This window comes from Trachurus japonicus, chromosome 6 (genome assembly GCF_045865225.1).
Source record: "Trachurus japonicus isolate A0001 chromosome 6, Traja_1.0".
NCBI classification, from domain to species: domain Eukaryota; kingdom Metazoa; phylum Chordata; class Actinopteri; order Carangiformes; family Carangidae; genus Trachurus; species Trachurus japonicus.
In genome coordinates this window covers 3,055,269-3,070,065 of record NC_140912.1, presented here as the reverse complement: position 1 = coordinate 3,070,065, position 14,797 = coordinate 3,055,269, and the positions used below count along the sequence as shown (strand labels likewise).

General features: G+C 42.7%; 2 protein-coding genes across 2 annotated transcripts in view; one reads left to right on the top strand and one right to left on the bottom strand.

Annotated features, from left to right (window-relative positions):
* cdk10 (cyclin dependent kinase 10) overlaps positions 1-14,797 on the top strand; it is a 192,800-nt gene that overhangs the window by 43,326 nt on the left and 134,677 nt on the right. The window lies entirely within an intron of this gene.
* sntb2 (syntrophin, beta 2) overlaps positions 1-14,797 on the bottom strand; it is a 40,689-nt gene that overhangs the window by 9,994 nt on the left and 15,898 nt on the right. Inside the window, exons 2-4 of the mRNA XM_085778298.1 lie at positions 4,801-5,020; positions 3,392-3,602; positions 420-562 (exon numbers count right to left, since the gene is read on the bottom strand). Coding sequence (XP_085634424.1) covers positions 420-562; positions 3,392-3,602; positions 4,801-5,020 — 574 coding nt within the window. The remainder of the gene's footprint in view (positions 1-419; positions 563-3,391; positions 3,603-4,800; positions 5,021-14,797) is intronic.

Below are 14,797 nucleotides of genomic sequence, written 5' to 3'. Positions count from 1 at the left end.
AATTGTAAACAGCTGGTATTTAGACAAATTAACGACACACTGCTGATCTAAACGGCTACTTTCTCACCTAAAAATGTTTGAAATGTCGATAAAGTGATATATTTACAGAGTTTAGAGCTAAAATGAAATCAGCTTCTGACTGCTGATTTCGGCTCGGGTAGGAGGCAGGCTAACACTACCTATACACTTCCAGTGTTTGAGCTAAGCTAATTAGGGGCGATACGGCTCTATCTCCCTTGTTACTGCACGCACAGTGGAAAGGATGGTGTCTATCTGCTGGTCATGGACTCAGGAGTGAGGCAAGACACGAAGAAAAAAAATGTTGCCGTATCCCTTTAAACACTGGTGCCAAGACACAAGAAAGTGCTGATGTATTTTACTGTTTGGGCAACAGCCTGCGTCTTAACTGTAGTGTTTACCTGGTGGCGAGCAGCGGGTGTGTGAGCAGAGGCATGGACCAGGACTCTCTGCTCCACGGCACTGATTCAAACAGGAGGATGTCCTTCTCTGTCAGCGCCATGACAACCGGCCTGTACTGCTGCCGGCCTCCTTCCAGCTGGACCTGGAGACACAAGTCAGGGGGAGGGGTCAGATCTCATTCAGGTTCCCTGGCCACCTATGACAACGGTGCATTTTTACCCAGGGTAAGCCGGTGTGTTTTGTTTAGTTTAGTGTTGCCTTGTTGTCCTCTTGTTTTATGTCATCTCTGTGAAGCACTTTGTGACTCTGTGCTGTGGAAAGTGCTATAGAAATAAAGAATTATCATTATTGTGATTATGATTGACTCTGGTTCCAGAGTTCATTCGTGCTGATGACACACAAACCTAATTATTCACTTTGTCAAGATGTTTAGAAATTTCTAAATAGTTTGAAGGGGATACGTTATATGATGTCACCAGATAGTTTGACATGTGTTTGACACACAGGTTTGATACAACCTTAACTGCATAAAAGTATATTCATGTTGTCATTTGTTTTGTTCACACACCCATATGATTTATACACAATTATATGATATGATGTCTTTTCTTAAGTATTTTTTGGGGCTTTTATGGCTGTTAAGTTGGAGAGAGACAGGAAGTGTGGATACAGAGAGAGGGGGAATGACATGCAGCAGGGGCCATTGGTGGAATCGAACCAGGGACTATAGCCTCTGCATATGCGGCGCCTGCTCTACCCACTGATATGGTGTCGTATTGACACTATGCAGGACAGAAGAACCAAGTTTGAGCCTATGCTACACACAGACAATTGAAGTTGTAACAGTTTACGTTTCTGCATTTGTTTACATGCTTGTGAGTGACTTTGTGTGCTCGTACTTCCTGTAGTTTGTTCTTATATGGATGTGTCTATATTTGGTAATTAGTCCAATGTGCAGGAGATGATTTGTTATCAGTACCAGTGAACTGTGGTGCTGTCTATTTCCTGGAGCGAGTGACAACAGGTACACAGATTGATTTGATGGGTAAAAGGTTAGTAAGACAGATATAGGCATAGTGATGTGGTTTGACAAGTGCCAGACTGCAACAGGATGTGGGTACCTGCGTGAGGCAGTGGCAGGGTAGGGGACACAGTGATTGTTCTGTAGTGAGACAACACAGAGCTGGAGGACAGACAGGCCTGTGTTCAACATGCTGCAGTGTGTGTTTGTCATGGCTGAGTGGAGCTGGACTGAGAGGCAGTGACATTAACCTAGACAGTGTGTTTGTGAGTACAGTAGGTGGGCTCGACAGGAAATGGTGCGATTCAACGGAAACTCCCATTGGTGTTTCCTGTTTGAGTCCGGTCAAGATAAGCAGAGCCATGCATCCTTATATTCAACTATGACCTTGAATGAACACTCCATCAATGTGAAAAGCTGCTTGTTCCTGGGATGTGAATTGGAGAAGTTTCAATGGCAGCCTGTATGTCTGAGGTCTCGGTGCATGCAGTGAATGGTAGTCTCTAGGTGACTTATATTCAAACTATTAAATGTAACTCCACTACGGCATATCATTTTCCACATGTGTACCGGTATGTTATTCGAGTAAAAATGAAAATGCCACCATCCGACTTTAAATATTAAAATAAAAATGGACCTATAAATGGTCATAGATGTGAGAATGAAAATGCTATTATTATCATTTTCAGGTTTACATCATCATTTAAAATCACAGCATGTAACAAAACCTGCTCTAACCTCACATCTGCAGCAGCACACTGGAAGAGCGTGTTTCCTGATCATGTACTGAATTCCTATACGAGCATCTAGGTATGTGCTAGTGCTACTGAAAAAACGTATTCTTCAAAAAAATAATTCATCAGCTACAAAAGAAGATTGATACCACTTTCATGTCCACATGCTGTAACTTAGCACATGGACATGGACCAGCGCCAACAAAGAGTCCCAGCAAATAACTGACAACTGAACTGATAAATTAATTAACTATTAATTAAAGCTTTTTGGGTGCTGGTACATTTGGACAGGTCTTGTCTCACTGTTTCCTCCTGCTTCCAGTGTTTGTGCTGAGTTAAAGGGATAGTTCACCCAAAATTCAAATTTCACTCATTATCTACTATATACTCACCCTCATGTCAACTAAGAGCTGTGAGTCCTCCGTTCCTTCTCTGAGTTACGGGGGGGTCCGCGCAGCAGTATTTGTCCATATAATGGTTGTCAATGGATACCAACTTTCTTTGTCCAAAAAGACACACCAAAAAACATCCAAATGCCTCCATACTGCTCGTCTGTAATGTCCCTCTTGTATTGAAGCCCCGACATGAGAAATTGTTCCGAAAAAAAATTAAATAAGTCTATATTTTAAGCTTGTTTGTAGCGGAAGCTCCCAGTGTCTCAGTTCACTGCTCTTCCTGTGTCAGTGCAAATCTTGCGTGATTTGCACTGACCGGCGGAACAATTTCTCATGTCGGGGCTTCAATACAAGAGGGACATTACAGACGAGCACTATGGAGGTATTTGGATGTTTTTTGGTGTGTCTGTTTGGACGAAGAAAGTTGGTATCCATTGACAACCATTATATGGACAAATACTGCTGCGCGGACCCCCCCGTAACTCAGAGAAGGAACGGAGGACTCTGAAAATTCTCACAGCTCTTAGTTGACATGAGGGTGAGTAGATAATGAGATGAAATTTGAATTTTGGGTGAACTATCCCTTTAACTCTAGCTCTACAGTTGTATCTATATTCTCTCTCTTTTTTACATTGGAAACCAGGGCTTCTTTATTTAATGAATTTGATATTAATTATTAATTAGTTTGAAATTGGACATTAGTTCATAAGACAGAAGTTCACCTGTACAGTACACTGTGTGTGATGCAGCGGCTTCTGAAGCTGTGACTCCACTAATCACATGTTACATCATTTTAGAATGAGATCATAGCTGAAAAATACCTGTTCAGCCAGCCATCCGATGTGTTTGAGGTGGGGGTGTGTGGAGGTGGAGGACGAGGCCCCCAGGTAGGCGTTGATGTGAGCCAGGGTCTGTGGCAGCAGGGCAGCGATGTTGGTGTGGATGGCAGTGAACCAGGAGTTGGCAGAGGGGCCGTCTTTACAGCGCAGCACCACCGTGTGCTGGCCGTCCGGGGAGTGGAGCTCCAACAGTCTGACAGAGACGGGGACATTTAGCAGTTTAACTAAATGATGTAACAGCACATGAAAAGGAGAGACCAGAAACAGAGTAGTGAGAGACTGAGTCTGTTCTGCCTTATAAAAGGATTTTGGGAGATGTGCAGGAGTACAGAGTACTTTTTTTTTTAATAGAAAATATATTTAATATATTGAAACCTGCTTGGACAAACTGTAAAATATATAATTTTTCTACGTAATGTCCCTGGAGCTTTGTCCATGCCCAACAAAATTACAGCACATTTAAATTCACATGACAACTTGATGAGTTTAGTGATTAGATCCTATTCCATATTATATTATCGATTAGATATTATTTCAAAAAAAGGCATCACTTGGCCTGTAAGTGGCTCGGTGTGTTGTGAGAGAGCTACAGCGCACACACACAAAGCAAGAACATTGTTTATTTCTTAAAGAATTAAGATATACCTCATATTATGATTTGCTTATGTGAGAAATCTCATGTTTGTCATGGAATCAGTGAGGACATTTAGTTAAGTTGTTTTCCTTTTGAGTCCATATTTATTTACCTTTTGGAAAATGTGCACCATGAGGAGTCACACTGCATTAGCTGCTGTTTGCACTGAACTTCCACTGGATCAGATTTGATTCTGACAAAACCTAAAAATGATCATTGACTTGACAAGAAGCTGAGGAGTGTTGTCCTATAATCCAGTGGACACTGACTCAGGAGTACGTGCACAACTTCACTCTGCTCCGAGCTGACTGAGCAACTTGTGTATATTGTACAGTTTATTGCCATTTGTCACAGCTACGTAAACAACATAGGTACAAACTTCAAACTGAAGGTGAGCTAATTACATTATTTAACAGTTTGATCAACATCATCCTGAAACTGCACTAAAATAGACACATCCAGCTGTGTGTGACCCATCGGTTCTATCTGGAAATTTACCGTCATGTCCTGGAATTAGTAAGTTAACCAGTTCTAAATATTACTGGGCGTTTTTCATTTTCTGTTAATTTTTCCAAACTTGATATCTCCCAGAACAAAACACCAGTCTAATGAACAGATGTCGGACACAGGAAAAAAAACACAATGACACACCCGATGGTAACACACACACACACAAACATACAACCACACCTAAACTCCCACATGCTCCACTATTTCTGTCAAACAAATACAAACAGTGAGGAGTCTGGTCTCAGACCTGCTCTCCAGGTCGGGCATGGTCAGGTTCCTGCTGATGAAGCACATCCTCAGGCTGATGACCTTCCTGTCTTTGGACGAGGAGGAGCTGCTGTGTTTGGGCGAGCCCGAGTCCTCGCTGCCGCTGTAGCTGGGCGACTGTGGGCGGACGCCGTCCCAGGGCAGGTCGGCTACCAGGGACGGCTTCTTGAAGAGCGGAGAAACCTCACGGATGTACTTCACTGTGGAGGAAGAGAGGAGAGAATGAATATCAGCTGATGAACATCAAATACAAGATGGCATGATTGATTGAGTGTTTATTAAAGGGATAGTTCACCCAAAATTCAAATTTCACTCATTATCTACTCACCCTCATGTCGACTAAGAGCTGTGAGAATTTTCAGAGTCCTCCGTTCCTTCTCTGAGTTACGGGGGGGTCCGCGCAGCAGTATTTGTCCATATAATGGTTGTCAATGGATACTAACTTTCTTCGTCCAAAAAGACACACCAAAAAACATCCAAATACCTCCATAGTGCTCGTCTGTAATGTCCCTCTGGTATTGAAGCCCCGACATGAGAAATTGTTCCGCCAGTCAGTGCAAATCTCGACACAGGAAGAGCAGTGAACTGAGACACTGGGAGCTTCCGCTACAAACAAGCTTAAAATATAGACTTATTTAATTTTTTTCTGAACAATTTCTCATGTCGGGGCTTTAATACAAGAGGGACATTACAGACGAGCAGTATAGAGGTATTTGGATGTTTTTTGGTGTGTCTTTTTGGACGAAGAAAGTTGGTATCCATTGACAACCATTATATGGACAAATACTGCTGCACGGACCCTCCTGTAACTCAGAGAAGGAATGGAGGACTCTGAAAATTCTCACAGCTCTTAGTTGACATGAAGGTGAGTAGATAATGAGTGAAATTTGAATTTTGGGTGAACTATCCCTTTAACACAGCCATCTGATGATTTATATAATATGATATGATAACATGAGGAGTGAAATAAGCATCAGCAGCACCATGACTGAGTGTTTCCACCTTGAACCAATGACAGTCTCATAAACACTAATTCAGACAGTCACAAACCGATGCTGTCAGTTTGTGGGGGGCGGGGCGTCAACCTGAGACCTTTTCAGTACAGAGAGGTAGCATTAGTACAGTCACCAACACTGTGATGCAGGTGCAAGTCATTAACTCTAGCACTTTAAATTTCTTACTCCAGCACTTTATTGCCCAACCCTAGCACTTTAACCCCCACTACCTACCACCTGTGCCTACTGTGAACCACGATTGGTTCATGTGGTAATGTTGTAAATGTGATTGGTTCATATGGTAATGTGTTGTAAGTGTGTTGTAATGTGAATGTAATCGTATTACTTTCTTTGTTTTTTCTTTCTAAAAAAGAAAAGAAAAAAGGGGTACCTGGCCCTGGTTTTAAATTCTTTTTCTTAACCTGCTTGTTTCTATTTCAGCATAGGCAGACTGTCAATGGAAATTAGCTTGGTAGCTAGAATTGGGTACATTTACATTTTATTTTAAAACGTGCATCAATGTACATTGTCCCTCTTCATCAAATAAATGAATTGAATTGAATCTGCTGGTCTCTGGTTCTGGTCTCCACAGACTCCTCCTCTGGGTCGGGGTCTGACTGAGGCTCAACCTGTGGCTCAGTCTCTCTGATGTTTCCTCCTCTAACTGTTCTGATACTCTCTGCTCCTTCACCTGGAGCCAGCAGGAGATGATATTCAGTCCCAGTTTGTTTTTTTTACCTTATGTTTGAAATTCATGTTAAACAATATTTTAACATGTAGAGAATCAACAGCACTCTTAGTAAGTGATTGCACTTTCTTTTAATATAAAGCGCACAGCAGCAGTACAGATACGCTGACGTGTTTGGGCTAACAGCCGTCCTCAGCACTGATATGTGGGTGTGTCTCCCTTTTAAACACAACCAGCTGGTCCAGATCAGTCATCACGATAGAAAATACATTCCTATAAATCATTCAAACAGTGATATATTCGATAATGCATCATAATAGTTTACATATAACTAGGAAAAAGGTGAACCATCATGAACATCCCAACCATATCAGAAAATAGATCCAATAAAATAGAAGCTCTTAAGCACAGTAACAAGAGACTCTAAGCTCAAATGTAATAAATAGAAAAAGGAAAAAAGAAAAATATATAATAATATGATGAATATGATTCTGTATGATTTCGAAAAGAAAAAAAAACTGTATAAAGTATTTTACAGAGTTTTTTTTTTGTCACTTCTGGCCAGGAGGAGTTCAAACATGTCCAGATCCACTTCCAGTTGAGTGAGGAACTGCTAAGTGAAGAAGTTCACTCTGAGCTTCAACACTGCTCTTCACTCTGTGGGTGACGACTCTGAGGCGACATCCACTCTTATTTACAGTCTATGCTTTGAAACTATTGTTTATCTAGAGTCTTCTTCGGGTTATATTTGGTTCTTTGTTTTAACAGCATCCGTTTTCCCTTTCAGTTAACCTCAAACATTGTTTATACCAGTCTCTTCCAGCTCCGTACAAATAAATAACTTTGCTTAACCAGTTGCATCTGGTTCTATGGGGCTTCCCTTTCCCAGAAGGAGCTGGGTTGTAAAGTTACAAGACTTCAAATGTTACATCAAATGCTCTGTTATCTCTTCTAGGCAACACAGGGAAATAACAAGGGGCAGTTTCCCTAAGTATCAACAGTCATCCAGCTTTTAATAGGCCAAATGGAGTAAAGTCCTTTACAAATGTGTGAGAGCAGCAGATAATCTTCTTATCATAACAGAATAAACACATCAGTTTGTTCGAGTTTGCAGGCTGAGCCAACGGCAGACAGCTGCTGAATATCTACAGACCTCCAACAAAAAGCCTGCCTCTTATTGGGCGGAATCCCAGCGATGGTCAAACAGTCACTCAGGATGTATGGTGTGGCCAGCCATAAACCGGGCCATAAGGAAACACTCTGGGATGTTTTGTGAAAGGAACCAGTGGGCCCAGTCAGGGTAAGACTGTTTCAAACGTGGTCGGATGGAGCTGAGGTTTGGGAAAGAGTCTGAGTGTCTGAAAGTTTGAACATAGCTAATTACTGATACAGGATATTTCCCAAACTGAAAAGAACACTGATCATATTCCAGCCCAGAACCTGGACCACGACCAGGTCCCTGCTGGTCCTGCAGTCTGAAAAGGACAGACTTGGTCCCCTGTGTGAAATGATCTGAACAACAAAAACGGCCCCGGCCCTACAGCTGTGAGCTCCACGGGCCAGATGTTGAAATAAAAGAAGTGTGGATAGTGGATCCCATGGCCCCCCTATAACACACACACACACACACACACACACACCTTCACTCTTACTGTATGTCTTCTACGCGATGAGACCATTTTATCTCCTTGCTTCAGTGCATGCTCTCTTATTCCCTTAGTGTGTATGTGTGTGTACGTGTGTGTGTGTGTGTGTGTGTGTGTGTGAGAATATGAGAAATGAACACCGTGTGTGTGTGTGTCTTGGACCACTGGGTTGGTCTGCTTTTTATGAAACCTGAGACGAGACTCTAAAGAGGTGAGGTCATTCTTGAATGTAGACTGGCATACTGGGTTTGTGAAAGTTTGTGTACCTTCTATGTGTGTGTGAGAGTGTGTGAGTGTGTGTGAGAAAGAGAAAGAGAGAGCGTTAGCAAAAAAATGCAGTCAGGTCTATAAAGCTGCACAGTGCATGAGTGCTGCATGCCTGTGTGTACATTACTCTATGCATGACTCAAGAGTGAAGGGCAGGGCTGGTAGTAATGCTGAGGCAACAAGCCAAGAAATGCATCCTCATTTCAGCGCTCGGTCCAGACCGCACTGCCCATAGCGACGGGGTCTGGCATGGTTTCTGCAGATGTAAGTTAGACTGAGAGCATTCCTGAGTGCTCATGTCTGAGGGTCATATGGAAGAGGACGTCTCTGCTGCTGCTGCAAAGCCCTACTTTCAGACTAATCATCAGATCTGGCACTGGGTGATGATGTCCATGGAGATATTTTCCGTCCGCAAACTTGCAGCTTTCTGTGGTGCACATGTTTATATCTTGAAACGTTAGACGACAGCTCTCCGCTCTCCACATCACTGTGCTGCCTTCTGTTTGCAGCTCCGCAGTTATTAGCACGAGCAGTTCAAATACCGCTAATGACAAAACAATGATCGGAACCATGACCGGGCAAAATTAAAAAGGGATGTGGTTTACGTGGAATTAAAAATATAACAATCAGTGACAGCTGAGCTATTTGAAGTGGGAACTGAACTGTGAGCAGTCAGTTATGTACAGTTTTCCATTTGCACTAATAATGTTCAATGTATAGTTTTTGCACTGATTTCATTCTGTCTTGCACTGCTGGTCTTTTTGTGTGTTTTTTACATACTGTGTGCCTCTTAAATAACCCCCCGGGAACAATAAAGTTTCTTGAATTGAACTAAATACATATGCAACATTTCATCTCGACTACTTTCCATTTATTTCTGAGTATTAGTCACAAGAGTGGTATTTTTTTTTATAGTCCCAACTGAGAGCTGAAGATATATTTGATGTTTTTTTATTTTTTATTTCAGATATTCATTATTCAAAACATGTGTTGGTTTTTAAGATTAATTGTGTGACTGGGGGATGTGTGATGGGATCTGACTCTGTATCATGTCCAGAAGAGAGAGTTTGCAGAAGGCACCATTCATCTGACTCGCTGCGTGCCCTCACCGCCCGGTCCATAAAACAGGTTATTGTTACTCTGCCAACATAAAATGGAGACAATTTGTGAGCTGTGCTGAACAGATACGATAAGGCCGTGTTGAGAATGCAGCTGCCTTCCAGTAACACGAGCCTCTAGGCCAAATAAGGCAGCAGAAACACTGTGGATGAATGGAAAAACATTACATCTACAACCCAGTGTATGATTGACCTTGACGGTTCGTTTAATATAATATATTACAGCTCAGTTTTCATTCGTTCATGATTGATTCTTTTCTTCTGGTTCAGCTCTATTAGGAGTTGGGACCAGGGTTTTAAACAAGCACAACATCTGAGGGAAGAATATTATGTCTGTCCACAGTGGAAAACAACTATGAATAATGGAGGACAGTGGCTACTGGCTTATACAAACGTACAGCATCAGGTTATGAGGTAGATGTTGGCAGGACAGAGTGGTGTCTGGTTAGAACCTGATGCTTCTGGTGGGTTAGGCAGCGTGGACTTCAGCCATAGACTGTAAAAAGAATGGACGTAGCGTCTGTGACGTCACCCATTGGTTTTGGGGAGTCGTTTTTGTGACTCAAATATGGCAGCCTGAACAGCGCCATGTTGGATTGGCCGGCCGAGAACCCACCCACTGGCCTCGAAGCAGCCTGCCTCCTGACCGATCCGGACCTGTCACTCAACGTTTCCGCGCCCTAATTGGCCAGAATTTTAACCTAATAACAGTAAAACGGTAGAGTTAAAAAAAAAATCACCCCCCTCAGAGTGTGTGCGGGGGTAGAATCGGTTGAGACCAAGGGGGCAGTTATTGGTCTGAGAAGTGAAGCTCACTTCCGCGTTCAAAAAACTGCAATCCTCTGGGGGCTGGTGTCAGAAAGCAGCATTCTCCATAGACCCCCATGTTAAAATCGCCGACTTTACATCAAAAAAACAAAAACGACTCCCCAAAACCAATGGGTGACGTCACGGATGCTATGTCCATTCTTTTTACAGTCTATGGTTGAGACCAAAAAACGTTCTGACACCAGGCTTTGATCATGTTTATTGAGGATGTTGAGTCTGCGATTTTAACATGGGGGTCTATGGAGAAATGCTGCTTTCTGACACCAGCCCCCAGAGGAAGCCGAGGGGATTGCAGTTTTTTGAACGCGGAAGTGAGTTTCACTTCTCAGACCGACAACTGCCCCCTTGTCTTCAGCTCAACTGGCCTGTGTCTTGATGAAACAGTGAGGCACAAAACCAAGTGGACACTAGGCAGGTCTGAACCTGAGAGCCAGAGTTCAGGGTTGAGGTCACAGAAAGTGATAATACAACAAGAATGTAGAGAGTGGAACAAAAACAACCAGAATCAGGTCCTGGTGGTCGCCTGCCTCCGGCACTCAGACTGGTGTCAGGTTACATCTCCACACTCACAAAATATGAACCATCTGTGTGAAATGTTATGATGACTGCTGCATGAAGTCTGAAGTAAGTAACTGCTAAAAAAAACGATTTATCTGATGTCACCATGACCTTGATCTTTAACCACCAAACTCTAATCAGTTCTCCCACAGCTCCTAACCAATGTGTCACATTTGTCAAGTCATTTTGTGTCAACGAATGTGACGGACGGATGGACAATCTGAAACACACTTGTGCCTCTTAAAAGGGATAGTTCAACATTTTGGCAAATTGGCCCATTGCCATAATCCCTATAGTTTTAGAAGTAGGTTTGTTACCTTTAAAGCAGAAGTAAGCAGAATATTTGTGTTAATATAAGTCTTAAATAGTTCTATCTTCCGACAGCAATCACTTACATGGAGTGTTTGGTCTGAAACACGGGTCTGTCAGTCACTCTGCTCTGCTGTAAGCCGAGGAGAAAACTTTCCTTGTATCCTACAACCTTTATCCAATGAGGAGAGAGAACGGCATAAAGGGGCGGTCCTCTCTGTGTGTGCAGCCAAGGGATGCGCGTGAATGTGATGACGTAAGGACGAGGGCGGGGACTGCTAACTCCATCTGATGACAAGAAGTTAGCCAAAACCACCGGATCGCTTACTTCTGCTTTAATTGCAACTGATGGTGGAACTAATGGGATGCAGAGACTGCTTACCGAAAAACTGCTCCCGATGGGAACGCGCATCAGCGGTTTTGCATGAATTTACCTCAAAAACAACTCTGTCTGGTAACGTTCTGTTATTATAGCGTGGTGAATGTGCAGGTCACAACTTGTCCACCAGAGCATTGTGGAGTTGTTGGATTGTGTATTTGATGAGTTTGATGAGGGAAACCAAGAAATCCCATTAGCCTCCGTAGCGTAGCTCTGAGCAGCTCTGCTCCGCCGTTCTAAAAATAGTTTGCACCGACAATTAAAGGTAATGAACCCAATGCTATGACTATAGGGATTATGGCAATGGGCCAATTTGCCAAAATTTTGAACTATCCTTTTAAAAGCACCTGGGGAACACCAGCACAGTAAAATTAACTCTTCACACAGCTGATGCAAAGAGGGACTGAATATGAGATTTTTTTTTTTCTTTTTTAAGTAGGCTTGCACCTTCACAAGTCTCTGTATAAAAATGAAAAAAGTCCCACACTAAGCACACATCATGTGCGTACATGTTCCTATTTCACAGAAAAAGCTGGGTTTCACAATGATGGCTGTTCTCTGTGATGGGAAAGTGGACTCTGATTGTCCACGCAGCAGCTTCCTTCAGCTTTCACTTCTGTCATTCATGTGAGTATCTTTCGATGACTCTTGAAGCCCGTCATGCACAGAAGTGCACTTCTGTTGTTTCAGAGTAGACTGAGTTGTTAGCCCCGTGTCCCACCCTGAACCTGGAGGACCAGTGGACCACACCAAGTCAAAGCCTCTGACCCTCCACCTGTCCGGCTTGGACCAGGAGACCGAGCCCCCCCTGGCAGAGCTCTACATGTTCCTGAGGTGTCGGCCCCTCAAGCAAAGCCAGGTGCTGAGTTCCACAAGTTGTCAGCCTTTAACACAAAAAGCCTATGAAACATACTGCAAATCATCTGAACCGAAATCATCTCCAACACAACATCAGCTCAGCCAGTGCAGGACATGATGATGGACAGCCATCATCATCATCATCATCATCCTCATCATCATCATCATCACAAGGAGGTGATGGAGATGGATCAGGCTTGTCATCCAAATAGAGCAGGACAATCACCTGAAGTGCCCTTCACTGGACACCGGGTGGAAAACAAAAAAGGGGCAAAAGTAAGAAGACCTGTGGGACAATAAAGGGACAGCTGGAACACTTAACAGTATCAAACCACTAGGACTGGGCATCACTGTCTTTCTTGTGCTGGGACTATCTAGACTGAGAGATCAAGTCACATGACTGCTTTTCTTGTGTCTGATTGATTTATGGCAGTCAGTCGAGCTCGCTCCCTGGTTGACCAGATATAAAACTGAAACATCGCTTTCCAAGGAAATCATTTCCAAACTAGATACAGTTGCAGTCATACATTGTAGAATGGATTTGGGTCAGAAAGGATTTTGACAAGTAAATGTCATGTTTTCTTTAGAAATCATAAACAGCATCTGTGCAGAGTAATGATGAATCCCTCTCTGCTTACAGTAGCCTATATATGAGTATTGCTGTCAGATATCAGCAACAACGCGTCCTTGCGTCGCGGTTGTGAAAACCCTCTGCAACAGTGAAGCTGGTGAAAGTCCTGTTGTGCAGTTTTGTTTGCAGTGTGGACAACTGTACATCTGCTTCTATTCATCGTTTCTCTGTCTGGTCTAAATGAAAGGCCTGGGAGCAATTGCAGTCTTTGATGTGGCAGGAGAAATCAAATCCGTCGTCATAAGATGAGAAGCTTCTTTCAACACTGAGATGCTGCAAACACTAGAGCCAACTTTGCCCATTAGGCTTGAGCATTATACTGAACTGAATATCTTAAAGGGATAATTCACCCAAATTTCAAATTTCACTCATTATCTACTCACCCTCATGTGGACTAAGGGCTGGGAGAAGTTTCAGAGTCCTCCGTGCCTTCTCTGAGTTACAGCGGGGCTCCGTGCAGCACTGCATGTCCATATGATGGTTGCGAACGGAGCTCACTTTTCTTCGTCCAAAAAGACACACCAAAAAACATCCAAATACCTCCATGCTGCTCGTCTGTAATGTCCCTCTTGTATTGAAGCCCCAACATGAGAAATTGTTCCCAAAAAATTAAATAAGTCTATATTTTAAGCTTGTTTGTAGCGGAAGCTCGGAGCACTTCTCTTCCTGGTCCGTCCAAATCTCGCGTGATTTGCATTGACACCCAGTTCACGGCTCCGCAAATCACGCAAGATTCCGGCAGAGCAACACTGGGAGCTTCCTCTACAAACAAGCTTAAAATATAGACTTATTTAATTTTTTTCGGAACAATTTCTCATTTTGGGGCTTCAATACAAGAGGGACATTACAGACGAGCAGTATGGAGGTATTTGGATGTTTTTGTGTCTTTTTGTTACGAAGAAAAGTGGTATCCATTTGCAACCGTCATATGGACACGCAGTGCTGCACGGAGCCCCGCTGTAACTCAGAGAAGGCACGGAGGACTCTGAAACTTCTCCCAGCCCTTAGTCGACATGAGGGTGAGTAGATAATGAGTGAAATTTGAATTTTTTTTATATAGCTCATGCCAAATCATGATATACCATGTAATCCCAGGATTTTATGCAGATGTGTTGTGTTTTTTGTTTTTTACAATATATAATTATATTATTATACTTTATGTTTCAGGTCTAAGAGATGCCAGACAATATCATTTGTTTTTTCTATCTTATGCTGTATGAGGCCCACTGGCATTTACAATATGTACAACTTGTTATAACATCTTCATATCTGAAGATCATATATGACAATGATGTTGGTGCAGCTCTAAGAACTGAAATGACAGCAGAGTACAGAAGTGGAAACAATGTTTTGCAGCTGTTTTCTAACAAGCTTTACTTAGGCACTGCAGTGCTTTCAGCTAAATACTAATGTCAGCATCTCCTTTTATCATGTTGGCTTGCAAATAGTTGCTAATTAGCAGAGTACATCTGAGGGTGATGGGAAAGTCAGTATTTAAAGGGATAGTAGCATTTTTTTAAAGTGGGGTTGTATGATCTCCAAATAGCCCTTAAGTACTTTAATTGCAGTAGAAGACTCTCTGCACTCCTCCCGTTAGCAACGCCAGCCCATAGCCCTGCCCAGAGATTTACAACATACATTGTTGTGAATGGACCCAAAGAAACAACCTATTTTCGCGGCCTAAAAGAGGTTTTACGTGA